The following is a 14,791-nucleotide window of genomic DNA, read 5'->3' as shown; positions in this document are numbered from 1 at the left end:
GAAACATTGATTCCTCTCATTCCCTGCCTACAACAGGAGTTTCTTTGGTGGGCAGAGACATGTCACCAAAACAAGGGACTGTCATTCACTCTATCCCCTGCCACCCAAACCCTAACTACAGACTCATCAGACTATGCTTGGGGGGCTCACCCAGCAGGGAGATGCATTCAGGGCAAATGGAGCCCAAACCTAATGCATCTGCATATCAACCAGAAAGAGATGCTAGCTGTTCAGAATGCTCTGACAGCCTTCAATGACTTACTTCATCCAGGACAACTACTGTTAAAAACGGACAACACCACAGTTATGTGGTACATAAACAAGCAGGGGGTACACATTCCTACCCGCTTTGCAGACTAACCATGACCTTGCGGAACACAACCTTGACTTACCAAATACATCTTCAAGCTCAATTCCTGACAGGAAAGCAAAATACTCTGGCAGACGACCTAAGCAGAAATCTTATGGACCCACACGAATGGAAACAGGATCCACAAATCTTCAGCATGTTAACACAGAAATGGGGGAGCCCAGACATAGATCTATTTGCCTCTCCCCAGAATTATCAGTTGGACAAATTCTGCACAAGAACTCATCCCAAAAAAGCATGGGAAGTGGATCCCCTATCCTTCAGCTGGAGAAACCTATAAGTCTATGCCTTTCCCCCTCTGCCTCTACTCTCCAAGGTCTTACTAAAAGTCAGACAGGAAAAACCAAAAATGATCCTAGTGGCTCCGGACTGGCCTCGCCAGCTCTGGTACCCACTTCTAAGGAATATGTCTCCGCTTCCTCCATGGTACTTGCCTCAAATACCTCATCTACTGTCTCAACAGAACTATCAAATTCTGCACACTCAGCTCCAAACTCTGAAACTTGCAGCATGGCTGATCAACTAATTATTCAAACAACACCTCTCAGTAAGTCTGTGATGGATGTCATTTTGGAAGCCAGATGGCCTAGTACTAGAAAGTCTTATGCTGATAAATGGAAGAGATTCTGTGCTTGGAACTAAGCACAAGGAACAGACACAGCAAAGCCCAATATTCCTCAGATTTTAAAAGCCCAATATTCCTCAGATTTTACAATATTTGACTGAGATGCTTGACAAGGGCCTATCCTTTTTTTCAATAAAAATCCATGCCTCTGCCATCTCGGCTCATTACAACACAGAGCCTCCCCTCTTTTCTCATCCTGTGCTTAAACAGTATCTTAGAGGGGTCAAAAATGTAAGGCCTCCCAGAAGATCAACAACTCCTACATGGGACCTCAATTTTGTGCCGGAAAAACTCACCCTGCCTCCTTTTGAACCAGCAGCTACTGCGGATATAAAATTTCTATCTTGGAAAGCAGCTTTTCTCTTGCAGTCACTTCAGCTAGAAGGGTTTCAGAACTACAGGCTCTCATGGCAGTGGAGCCTTTTATTATATTTACCCGGACAGGGTGTCCCTCAGGACCAATCCCTCTTTTATGCCTAAGGTGGTATCCAGTATGGCTCTTAACCAGACCATTCACCTGCCAACATTTTACCCAAATCCGCAGAACAAGGGGGAGCGAATTCTGCATGCATTGGATGTACACAGAAAACTAAGATTCTACTTAAACAAGACCAAATCTCTAAGAAAGTCTGAGCAACTACTGGTAGCATTTGCTGCAGGGTCAGAGGGCAAGGCTATATCAAAGCAGATTATCTCTAAGTGGATAAGCCACTGCATTAGTTTCTGCTACTTGCACCATGGTAAACCTGTGGCCAAGGGGATCAGATCACATTCCACCCGGGCTGCCTCTACTTCAGCAGCTTTTCTCAGAGGGGTTCCAACCAAAGACATTCTAGAAGCTGCTACTTGGAGCTCTGTTCATACCTTCACAAAGCATTATCATTTGCCTCTCTTCTCCAAATCTAGGGCAGACTTTGCCACTGCAGTTCTGCAGGGCCTTATAGTAGCTCCAGCCTCCCTACCATAGCTTTGGGATTCTACCCAAATGTAATGACTGCAACAGTGAAACACGAAGAACATAGTAATTGTGTACACTTACCATAAATTTAGATGTTTGAGTGTATTCACTGTTGCGGTCCGGGTTACCCACCCGCCATCCCCCTTTCTATACCTTTTCTTTCCTTCACTATACACAAAAGCCTTTTTGGTGTATTTGCTTTTATATGAAGGTAAAGTTTATGTTTCTGAAGGTGCATTTATATATATTTACTGTTTGTTTTTTTATATATATAATTTTGCTCCCCATTTGGGGGGCACCTGACATCTGGGGCAAGAAAAACTGAATAAAATGGTGTCGGCTGCATGTTTTATACCCCTGATGACCTGACATCATGGAAGAGGAGACGGCAACCGACGCAGGACCCAAGACTTTGTTATTCAGGCCGACTAAGGGCAACCTGCCATTAGATTACCCAAATGTAATGACTGCAACAGTGAATACACTCAAACATCTACATTTATGGTAAGTGTACACAACTGTACTTTCCGTATGCTAAAATTTCAGCAACATACCATGGAACTCCTCAAACAAGAAATATCATCTTTTGCGGAAAATAGTTACAAGAGTTAATGCATTCTGCAAGTCAAGTAACTAAGCACACCTTATAATGTGGTTTTGACACCCTAGATGCATCTTGCAGGGCAGCAGTCACTGGTTCTGTCCTTAGAAGGCATGCTTGGCTTAAGGAACAGCCCTTGCCAGACCATGTCAAATTCAAATTATTGAATGCACCCTTGCACAAAGACAACTTATTTGACAACAAGGCAAAGGAGGTCTTAAAAAAGATGGAAAAAAAGCTAAATCTATGCAGACAGTTAAAGACTTCTCACAGGTCCAGCCACCCAGGTTCAGTAGGCATTGCCCTCCCAAGCACTGGTCCTTTCCTGCCCCCTCCAGGTCAGGTCAGCCCAGACCCTGGGGAAGCAAGCCCCCCAGACAGCAGCCACAGGGAATGCAGAGATCTAAGCAATGGAGTTCCTCCTCTTCAAAACCAGAGAGTGCTAAGCCACCCCTCATGGTTAGAACTCACAATGACTTTCCATTTCCACCTCCTCCCTCTGCCCACTTGCTCTTGCCCCTAGGAGGAAAACTCTCCTTCCATGCAAGAACCTGGGCCACCGTTACCAACCACCACTGGGTCCTCAACATAGTGTCCCAGGGATACAAATTATTTCCACACTCTACCTACCCCAAAAGGGTTCCCAGATCTTCCCCCAAACCAGTAGGCAGAGGCCAAAAAGCAAGTCCTTTCCCTGCTCTCTATGAGGGCAATAGAGCACATTCCTGTAGAACAGATAGGCCAAGGTTTCTACTCCAGACTCTTCCTGGTACCCAGAAAAGAGGGCATCTGGCACCCCATCCTCAATCTATCCATTCTAAATACCTTTCTGGTGATACCAAAATTCAAAATGCTCACCCCCCCAGCAACTACTACCTATGCTGTCCAAGGATGCTTGGTTATCCACCCTAGACCTAAAAGAGGCCTACCTACACATCCCAGTCAGGGAGTCATTCAGGAAATATCTACGTTTCAGGACAGGTTCACTGCACTTTCAGTTCTCTGTGCTTCCCTTTGGCTTATCCACTGCTCCCAGAGTTTTCACAAAATGTCTGGCTCCCGCCATTGCTTTTTGCAGACAAAGAAATATTTAAATTTACCCATACTTAGATGACTGCCTGTTTCAGGCAGACAGTCAGGAAAAGCTGCTAAAGCACCTGACCTTTGTAAAAGGACCTACTGACCTCCCTGGGGTATACAATCAGCGAAAAGAAATCCAGAGTAGTACCCACCCAAAAAATTATATTCCTGGGAGCAAGCCTGGACACAGCATCCCAGATGGCATTCCTTACACCAGAAAAACAAACCTACCTGACAGCCTACTTCTCTCAAACAGCCACCAGACCCCAGTTGTTCGCAAGGAAAATCCTGCAAGCTCTGGGGTTCATGGCTTCTTGCATTCTACTCATTCCATATGCAAGACCGCATATGAGGAAACTACAATGGTACCTAAAAAGCCTTTGGTGTTAACACTCTCAAGACCTAGAAACTCTTATACCAAAGATACCTTGTTTAAGGAAAGATTTTCTTTGGTGGTCAGCAGCATGCTAACACAACAAGAAACTTCCCTTCTCACAACCCCACACTGCCCAGACCCTCACCACAGATGCATCAGACTATGCCTGGGGTGCACACCTGGATGGCAGGTGCATACAGGGCCAATGGAGCCCATGTCAAATACATATGCACATCAAACAAAAAGATGTTAGCTGTCCAGCATTTACCGACAGCTTTCAGACCCCTGCTCTCCCCGGGGGCTCTACTGATCAAAACAGTCAACCCCACTCTGATGTGGTATATCATGCAAAGGGGGACTCACTCGTTCCCTCTGTGCAGGCTCGCCATGACCCTTTGGCACATGGCCTCAGCCATGCAACTACACCTGTTAGCACAATTCCTGCCATGCTTTCTAAATTCTCTGGCAGACAACTCCAGCAGAAATCTTCTGGACCCACAGGAGTGACAGCTAGACCAAAGAACCTTCACCCTTGTAACTCAGAAATGGGGCACCCTGAAGGTAGACTTCTTTGCTTCGCACTCCAACCATCAGCTCAGCAAATTCTGCACCAGGGAACCTCACTGCAAGGCCTGGAAAGTGGATGATCTATCCTTTCAGTGGGTCAACCTCTCGGTCTATGCATTTCCCCCTCTACTTCTCATTGCAAGGGCAGTGCTCAAAATAAGGGTGGGAAAAAATGAGGACAATCCTGATTGCCCCAGACTGGCCATGCCAGCACTGGTACCCACTGCTGCACAGCCTGTCACCCCTGCCACCATGGCATCTCTCTCAGATCCCAACACTCCTGACCCAGAGGGATGGAGAATTTATACATCCCCAATTGCAGACCCTCAGTCTGGCAGCCTGGCTTATTCCCTGACCACTGTACAAGCTGCCAATCTCAGTAAACAAGTTCTAGATGTTATACGTGAGGCCAGACGCCCTAGCACTAGAAAGTCTTATGCTGACAAGTGGAAAAGGTTTTGCACCTGGATCCAGACTAAGGAGCTAGGACGGCACAGCCCTCCCTACCTCTCATCCTGGATTACCTTGCTGACCTACTACACAGGGGTCTATTCTTTTCTTTTATTAAAATCCATGCCTCTATCTCTGCTCATTTCAGCACAGAGCCACCTCTTTTCTCTCACCCTCTCATCAAACAGTTCCTAAGAGGAGCTAACAACTTGAGGCCACCTAGAAGAAGAGCACCTAGCCCAGCTTGGGACCTAAACTTTGTGTTGGAAAAGCTCACCCTGCCCCCCTTTGAACCAGCAGCTTCAGCAGAGTTAAAGTTTCTCTCTCCAATTACCGCCTCATTGCTATCCTCTCCCCTCTCTCCAAGATACTTGAAAAATGTATCAGCACCTAGGTCTCCAACTACCTCCTAGCTAATATTCTCCTCTCCAAAACCCAACATGTTTCAGGTCATATCACAGCAATACCTCCACTCTGCTCTCCTTCACCAACACTGTACTTCATTACAAAAACAATGGTCTCTTCTCTACTGCCATATATCTATATCTCTCAAAGGCCTTCGACATGGTATCTCATGAGCTACTACTGTCTACTCTCCCCAACCTTTCCTTCTCACAATCAGCCTGCAACTGGTTCCCTAGCTATCTACACAGATGCCAGCAATCAGTAATCTGGGACGATAACATATCACCTCACCTCCCAGTTACTCTCGGAGTTCCCCAAGGGTCTATCCTTGGCCCTCTGCTATTCTCACTTTTCACTAACAACCTACATACTGCCACCACACAAGCATCTCTTATACATTATGCAGATGACTCTTCTCTCATCTGCTCTGCCCCCACTCTACCAGAACTACAACAAATTACACAGGAATCATTATCTTCTGTAGAAAGCTGGCTATCTAATGCTCAGCTCCTACCCAACCCAAGTAAGACAAAACTTCTCCTGTTCCGACCTTCCTAAGCCACCCAAAACACCCCCCACTTCAACATTCTTGTCAAAGACAATACCATCATCTCTCCATCAGAACACACAAAATTAATCGGTGTGGAAATAGACAACAAACTTAGATATGACACCCACATATCTGTCACAGTAAAAAAACTTCACAAGAAACTTGGTGCATTATATCGAAGCCGCCAATTCCTAATGAAGGCAGCTAGAATCTCCATAGCCAATTCCCAGCTAATCTCCTCCCTACTCTATGCATCTCCCATACTTAGCAACCTTAAACAGACAGACCTACACAAGCTGGATGCTTGTTACAACAAAATTGCTAAATTTGCAACTGGAACCTCCTACCGCAGCCGTCATTGTATCTCCCTTAAAGAACTAAACTGGCTAGAACTCCCACAACTCCTTCAATTTAATCAACTCACCCTCGCTCATAAACTTATTAACCATCCCATTAACATCCCATCCCTTCAAACCCTTCTGCAACCCTATCACCCCACTAGGCCCCTAAGATCAAGCAACAAAAATAAACTCGCTGTTATCAAACCCAAAAACTCAGCAGGAGAAGCCATATTTTCATGTACAATATATCTAAACTTTGGAAAAATCTTCCACCCTCTATAACTAATCTACCTTCCAGCAGCCTTTTCAAGACTGCGCTCAAATTCCACTTAAATTTGCACTGGCTTTGTCCTTGTTCTAATCCAGACTAACACTCCCACCCTTACCCCCCCCCCACCTAGACTCGTAACCCAACTATACTACCCCCACTACTAACCACAGTCAGAAATAGCTAGTTATCTTTACATACTTTAACATCTTACTTAGTTTCTTATAAATGACAAGAAACTATCTTAACTTGCAACATTTACTGTATATACTGTTGATAATCAATGTCTTGTATTGTATTAAAGCCAGCAACCTGTAATGTTGTTTACTATTGCTGCAACTTTGTATCTCTATTTATCATGTACATGATGTGGAGCTTTTCTCCCCGGGCATCCACTGAAAAAGGACCTGCGTCCAGTCGGAATTACCCGGTAAACAAATGTAAATAAATAAATAAATAACAAGGGGGAAAGGATTCTGCACTCTCTAGATGTGCACAAACAGCTTAGATTCTACTTAGACAGGGCTAAATCATTTAGAAAGACTGATCAATTGTTAGTCAGCTTTGCTGCAGGAGCAGAGGGCAAGGCCATATCCAAACAAAACATTTCCAAATAGATAGCACACTGTATCCATTTCTGCTGCAAGCAACACGGGAAACCTCCCCCAAGGGGGTCAGGACACATTCTACCAGAGTAACCTCCACCTCTGCAGCTTTCCTCAGAGGGGTCCCCACCATGGAAATCATGGAGGCTGCAACATGGACATCTTGTTCATACCTTCACCAAGCATTACCACCTGCCTATCTTCTCCAAATCCAGGGCAGGCTTTGCCACCGCAGTCTTGCAGGGCATCCTAGCCACCCCCAGTCTTCTTGACTGCCTCCACCCTTTTCTTCAGCTTTGGGAATCAACCCAAATGTGATGACTGCAACAGTGAAACACGAAGAACATAGTACAGTTGTGTACACTTACCATTAATGTAGATGTTCAAGTGTATTCACTGATGCAGTCCTGGTTTCCTTCCCTCCATCCCCCTTGTCTCTCTCTCAATATCTATCTCTCTCCTTAGAAGGAACTTTTGGTATTTACTTTCTACTGGTGGTGTTCTTCCACCATAACCTAGCTACCTCTTGGGGGGGTCCTGATAGGGCAAGAAAAAACAATGTAATGGCATCGGCTGCCTTATTTTGTATCACTGACGACCTGACGTTAGTCCTCGAGCAACAGCAATGGACGCAGAAATACTAAGCCTTTGGTATTTGGGCCGACTGAGGGCTACACTGGCAGGGATAACCCAAATGTGATGACTGCAGCAGTGAATACACTCGAACATCTACATTTATGGTTAGTGTACACAACTGTACTTTCCTCCTGTTTTATCTGCTTTAGATGTAGGGTACCTCAGACTCATAAATTTGTGTTTTCTAACCCTAAAGTAGACCCTGTAGTGATTTCCCTTTTGAAAACTGCTTCTGCTAATCCCATCCCCTCTAACAAGGATATGAAAGATTTTGATAAATTTGAGAAGAATTTGTATTCTTCTGCAACTTTAACATTCAGAATTTTAAACTGCCAAGCTTATTTGTTAAAGTTTTTACTTTTGTTCTTTGAGAACATTTACAAAATGCAAAAGTACTCTGTTAAGCTTCCCTTTTCTGAGGTGAAAAATTATTTTGACTACTTCTTTAGGGTTTGCTTCATATGTAATTAAACATGCTTTTAAGTAATGTGGCCCTACTGATACTGCCTCGGACTACATTGTCAAAATCTTCCTTAGACAAAACATGTCTGTTTGATGCTTATGCAGTTGATTTATTTAAGAAGTGTAATGAAAGGGGAAAGATGATTCAAGATGTAACCCAAAATTCTCAGTCCTTTTTTAAGTCAGATAAAAAGTTTCCTTTCACCCCATTTTCATAAAACAGTTCAAACAGCAAGGTTTTTCCAAATAGGATTTTACAAAGCAGTGGCAAGTAGACTCCAAAAATAAAGGTAAAGCCTCTCAAAGGCAAGGACTATTCACCTATTCAGTGTCTGTCCCCCTCCCACTCTGTCAGTCTCTCCCTTTCTCTGAGTCTTCATTTTCCTTTGTGGCACCAAATTATTTCAGATAAATGGATTTTGAAAGGAATTCATCCGGGGTACACTTGGCAATGGGAATTCCTCCCTCCTTTTCAATGGATTCCTTCTTGCCCAGTAAACCAAGTTTCACTTGTCTCCTCCAGTTTTGCTTTATATGCTTTCACAGAGAGTAATGGAACCAGTGCTTGCCTACCAGATTGACATAGGGTTTTATTCAATTAATTTTCTGATGTCAAAGAGTGAAGGGACTTAGAGGCCCATACTAGACCTCTCTTTTCTAAATCATTTTGTCAGGGGACCCAACGTTCAAAATTTTAATCCTTCATTCTGTGTAACCTGTTGCCCCTTTAAATGTTTTCATGGAAAAGCAAGATTTACAAGATGCCTATCATCACATTGCCATTGGAACACACATAAAATGTTTCTTATCATTTTCTATACCTGGTTTTCATTATTAGTTCTTTGTCTTATCCTTTGGGCTATCTACTGCTCTAAGAGTATTTGCAGTCTGTCTGGCTTCAGTAACTACTTTTTGCAGACTTCAAGGCATTCACTTTTTTATATATGGTAGAGTGTCTTATATTTGCAGACTGTTTCTCCTGTTGTCAGGAGTTCTCAGTAAGTGTTCAGAATCTTCTACTCACTCTGGGTTTTCAAGAGAACCTTCAGAAATCATCTCTTATCCTTTCTCATAGAATTGCTTTCCTGAGATGTTCATTAGATTCTGCCCTGGAAGAGCTTTTCTTCCTCCAGATGATATAGAACCATTCTCAAAGTTCTTCCTGAGTTTTTGTCTTATCAACACCAGGTAATCTGCAAGGGAATATCTCACGATTCTGGAGTACATTATGTCTGTGATTGATATTCCTGACTAGACATAAGAAAAATCTATTGGTAGCTGAGGTCAGTCTGGAGTCATCTTCACGTGTTATCTTGTAACATTGCTATTCCGGGGGTTGTAAGAAGGGAGGTTCCATGGTGGGTAGACCGGATGTCTTGCAGTCCACGTCTCCCATTCTCCCATTTACCTCTTCTCCAGCCAGGGACAACAGGTGCTTCAGATCTGGTGTGAGAAGTTTCCAAAGTGGGAATGCAAGTCTGTGAAACAAACTTGACAGACAAAATAAAGATTGGTAAGTGGACCTTTAGTAGTAGGATGATGATGGCATGATTAAACAGATTTTACACAGTGTGGATGCATCATTTGTGCACAGCTTTGGAGTCAAAAAAGAAAGTACCAAAGTTACTTCTTGATGCAGACAGTCTGGATAAATGCAAACAGTGTTAAGTCTTGCATATATGCAAAATTTACACTCCTGTGGGAGAGTTATTCAGTTTGCTTTTGTGTTTTCCTCTTTTGTTGTAAGATTATCTACATTTTCACTACATAATACATGCAACTAAAATATGTATTTTTCCTATACAGGGACTTATGCTTTATGGTACTTAATGTAGGACAGAGCTGTCACTGGGTAATGCACATTCAATTTCAATGGGTGCTTCTGCATTGTACTTCAAATGTCTCCTTTCATAAATTAAGTAATGTAATTAATAAAAAAGGTACACACACACACACACACACACACATATATATATATATATATATATATATATATATGTGTGTGTGTGTGTGTATATACACACATACACACACACATATACATACAGACTGAGAGACAATGCAGCAAGAAAATGAATGATTAGAAAACTATAATCTTCAATTGATGCTGCAAAGTACAGCTGTACTGACTGAGTTACAACTGCGGCAGCAGAGAAGTGCAGTATTGGAAACTGGGACTGCATTTTGATCCTTGCAGCTCCACAGTTTGTTAAGCACTCAGTTTCAACAGAAGCAGTAAATTTTTCATGTCTTTAATGGAAGTTGTTGTCTGTTTTCCATGTATACTGCCTTTTCAGATAACCACAGGAATGGCCCTGGCTTTTGCAACATGTAGTCACACATACTTTCTTGGCCTGAATGGGTGTGCATTATCGAGATTATGATTGTAGGCCTGTCAGGCAGGAAAGCGCACAAAATAGAAAGCTAAAATAACAGAGTATTTAATTGCTGACTAAGGCATCAGCACAGGGAGCAATTAAGTGCTGCAGGAGATGACCTTTAGAAGAGCACAAGCCTTAAAAAGGGCTAAGAAATACATTGTAACAAAACATTAAGTAACTTCTTAAAACATTTGTAAATTGAAAAGCTTTCGTTTATAGAGTGTATTAAATTAAGATTTCTAAGAATGAATTATTTGTTATTCTGGTTGGTAATAATGTTAAATAAAAGTAGTGATGCACTGGTATGTTTTAGTGTCTGTGTTTGTGTGCGTGCGTGCGTGTGTGTGTCTGTGTGTGTGTGTGTGTGTGTGTGTGTGTGTGTGTGTGTGTGTGTGTGCCCGTGTTCTCACAATGTGGAAAAGAAAATCATATGTACACCATAGATTCATTTCTTTTTTTTTTTTTTTTTTTTTTTGTAAGCTTTAATTTATAATTGTTGTCAGCACTTAAATAATGATTTCTTTTGTGTCTGCATATTGTTCTGTGGCCATTCTTTATTGCTTTCCTGCCTCTGAGCCCTGATTTTAATGTCATCTGTTATCAGATTGAAATGGCAATTGAGACGCTGCAAAAGTCTGATGGTCTGTCCACTCACAGAAGCTCTCTCCTGAACAGCCATGTAAGTTGCTGCTTCTTTTTCTATGCTGATATTAAGCTTTATTGTCTGCCTTTGAACCCTTGCTTGCTACCTAATCTGTTTCTCTTGCCTTTTTGTGTATTGTTACTGCATGTAACAGTAGGTCTTCTAGTTAAAAGTTCAGGTAGGTTCAGGAATTAGTCATTGCATTGGGAGTCCTGGGAGTCCTTTAAACATTTGTTGTTCATAGCCCTCATGTTTAAGTTTAATTGCGACTTAAAAGTAAATATAGATGAAAACACACTCACAATAACAGTATGTCAATTTTTGGATTTTGCCTTTAGGAATAAAATAGTCTGACAAGAAAAAAATGACACAAGTGTAGCAGTCTACAAATACAGGTGTTTGATTAATGCAGTGAGCTGTGAAGCTGGAGACTGTACCTCTCAACCTATTCATTCACGAAATCTGGACAAAGCCTAAAATAATGGTGGACAAAGGCCAAAAATAGGGATATATTTTAAATATTGCTGTTATCAATTTAGAAATATGCTAGAATAATCTGATTTGTGTTAGCATGCATTTTCTGACAGATATGAAGTCTGAAACTCAAATGTATGTCATTTTTTAGTGACCTCATTTCTGACTGCTTTTCCAGAAAACCACAAATTTTATGGGGAGCAGACTCAAAATATGAGGCAAAATTGTAGACAGTTGAAGTATGTTGGAGGCCCGAGTTTAAAATCTATCATTTTCTGTGAGTATATGTGTGATAAGTAGTAAGCCATCTAGCTTTTGGCAGTCTTGGATTACTGCGGATAACAATACCTCTGGTTTCAGTGGTTCTGCTTTTCTGATGCAGTTGAATTGTTAAGCATTTCCACTTTTGGTATGCAACATCAGGAATCAGGTTCAGAGTAATCACTGATTCAAGCTACAGCATAGTTTGGATTTTTTTGATCTCTGTATACACTGTACACTGAGTGTATTCAGACACTTTAAAATATGGACCCAGACCATGCTTCCATACTGCAAACCATCAAAGGCATAACCAAATCTCTGACTGGTTTGTAGCACAAACTAGGTGCAGGTAAATGACACTATCCAGTGACTAAACCTACTGTGGATCACACAGCATCCTGCTTTCAGTATGGATTGATTACTAACAGCTCTACATACCTATTTGTAATGGTAACGCCATGCATGCCCTTTGTCTAACAGTTATTACCTCGATGTTAGTGCCATTCCTTGGTAGGTTCTTAGCTATGCTGCCTGGTGCTCCTAGAACACTACCTCTTTTTCACAGATTAAGAATGCTACTGTGACAGGTCATACAGCGGTAGGTCTGTAATGTAATCTCATGCCATTACAGCTGTAAGATATCTGCAGCACCCAGCCTAATACTGGCAGTGTTTATCAGGCAGTAACTAGTTAGTAGCAGATAAAAGAGTTAGCTAGACAAGTAAGTTGTATATTCCCTGACATACTGTATTGCTTGGTCACATTTTTTCCAACACAGTCCAAGACGTCAGAGATGTACAATTAAAAAAAAACTTTTTTTAATGAAGCATGCCTTCCTTTGTGTGTCTGCTCATCTTTATTTCTGCTTGCAGTGCAACTCCTGATCGTTGTCTAACTGGTAACATAGCCATTTGCAACTCACAGTGCAGTACTCAGAATGGTAGACATCACTGCTCTCACTAATCTATAAAGGCATGTACTAGTTAAAAGTTAATTTTACACTCTCTTTTAAGTGCAGACTGAACCAGTATTCCGAAAGGTAATGTTTGACATAAGTAATGGCGGGAGTGGGTCAATATCCACTTTAGATAAAGTAATAGTAGCTTGAAGCTAAAATATTTTTTTAATTCCTATGCATGTGTAACTTTTTTTCTGCATGCTTTTAATTTCTTAATTTGTGAGTAAAGTTTTCTATCAGAATGTGTATGCTTTGATGGACCACTATATTCAGAAACATTGTGTAGAATCCTCTAAATGGGACATGTGCAGCTTACACTGTGCGCGGCTGTTATATTTGCATGGGTTACACATCTGAATCAACCTGTTATTATGTTGTACACATGTAGGTAGTTTCTGAACAAACAGCAGCAGCACATCACAAACAAGTGATCACTAAAAACCTGTGAGCATGTTGTTACACAGGTTTACCTTCATGTGTGTGTATTGCACAAGGGTGAACAGCAATTGTCCGAAAGACCGTTTGCAAAGTTTGCAAATGCTGAACAGAAAAAGGTTCGAATGTGCAATGAATGAATGCACGTTGACATTTTAGGGCATATTGCACTATAGTGGGGATCGAAAAATGGTCCCTTTCCCCACTGTATTGCGATCTCGGAGTTAGAATATTAAAGTAGGGGGGTGGGGGGTGCAAGGGGGCTTGCCCCCTACTTTACACCTCATTACATTCATTTTTCGACATTTATGTTCGAAAATCTGCAAATCCGCTTTCCGATTTGCTGATTTTCGTACATGTAAAACTGTCGCTGTTTTGATTTTTGTGGTTACGATTTGCTCATATGAGCAATCTCACCACTGTGATTCAGCATTGTAAAGGTAAACCTGTTAAACAGCGTAAACAGCATTCCTCCTAACTGACCAGTCAGTTGTACTGCTTACGGTTACTCCAATGTTAAGACAGATGTAAGTGATGTCCTTCTATTCCAGTGTTGCAGTATTGTACTAGTGGGGTTTACCCTTCTTCCACTCCAGTTCTACTGGCTAGGCTTCCAAAGATTTTCAGTCCCTCTAGGTGCATTGGACATCTGACATGTTTGCTGGAACATGGCCCATAAAAGTGACATCTGCATGCACCAGCCCTCAGAACTTTTCAGCCGCCAGCCATACACTGGGTGTTCCTACTACTCGTGGACATCGGATCTGAATCTAAACAAAGCTAAGTACCCCGTTGGGGATTCTTTCAGTCCTTTTTGTATAGTTTATAGTTTGTTCATGTCCGGTAAGTGTAAGTGTAACTGTGGTTGCCAGATTCCCCATAAAGACACCCACGACCAGTGTCTTTTCTGTTTGGGTAGGGGACACGATTATAAGAACTGCATTATCTGCAAATCGTTCGTCCCCAATACCCTTCGTCACCATTTACAGGCTCTTAATTTGTACCTCGAGAATCAGCATTTAAGACAGATTGCACTAGGTATGAAGGCTAGCTCTGACGCCCCTTCTGAACCGCCAAGGAAGAGGGCCAAGTCCATGTGGCCTGCTACTTCCACTGCGCCTCCCTCTTCTGCTCCTCAGCCTGTAGCCATCGTCAGCTTGGTTGAGGACCCGGCATCTGCCAAAGCAGATACAGCGGGTACCTTACAAGAGGCTACATGGTCTAGAGCAGACAACCCATTCAGGGAGGACATACTGGCACCTGCTCCAGACGCCGGGGGGGGGGGACCAGTGCTTTCGATGTGTGCTTCGACTTGGCCTGCACCGTCCCACCAATTACTCCTAGG

General features: G+C 42.4%; 1 protein-coding gene across 1 annotated transcript in view; it reads left to right on the top strand.

Moving 5' to 3' along the window:
* RFX3 (regulatory factor X3) overlaps nt 1–14,791 on the top strand; it is a 1,639,608-nt gene that overhangs the window by 877,025 nt on the left and 747,792 nt on the right. The window contains exon 6 of the mRNA XM_044061098.1: nt 11,280–11,354. Within this exon, the coding sequence (XP_043917033.1) occupies nt 11,280–11,354 (75 nt within the window). The remainder of the gene's footprint in view (nt 1–11,279; nt 11,355–14,791) is intronic.

This window comes from Protopterus annectens, chromosome 2.part0 (genome assembly GCF_019279795.1).
Source record: "Protopterus annectens isolate FY-2018-M chromosome 2.part0, PAN1.0, whole genome shotgun sequence".
Classification (NCBI taxonomy): Eukaryota; Metazoa; Chordata; order Ceratodontiformes; family Protopteridae; genus Protopterus; species Protopterus annectens.
This window is presented reverse-complemented; position numbering and strand designations above follow the sequence as displayed.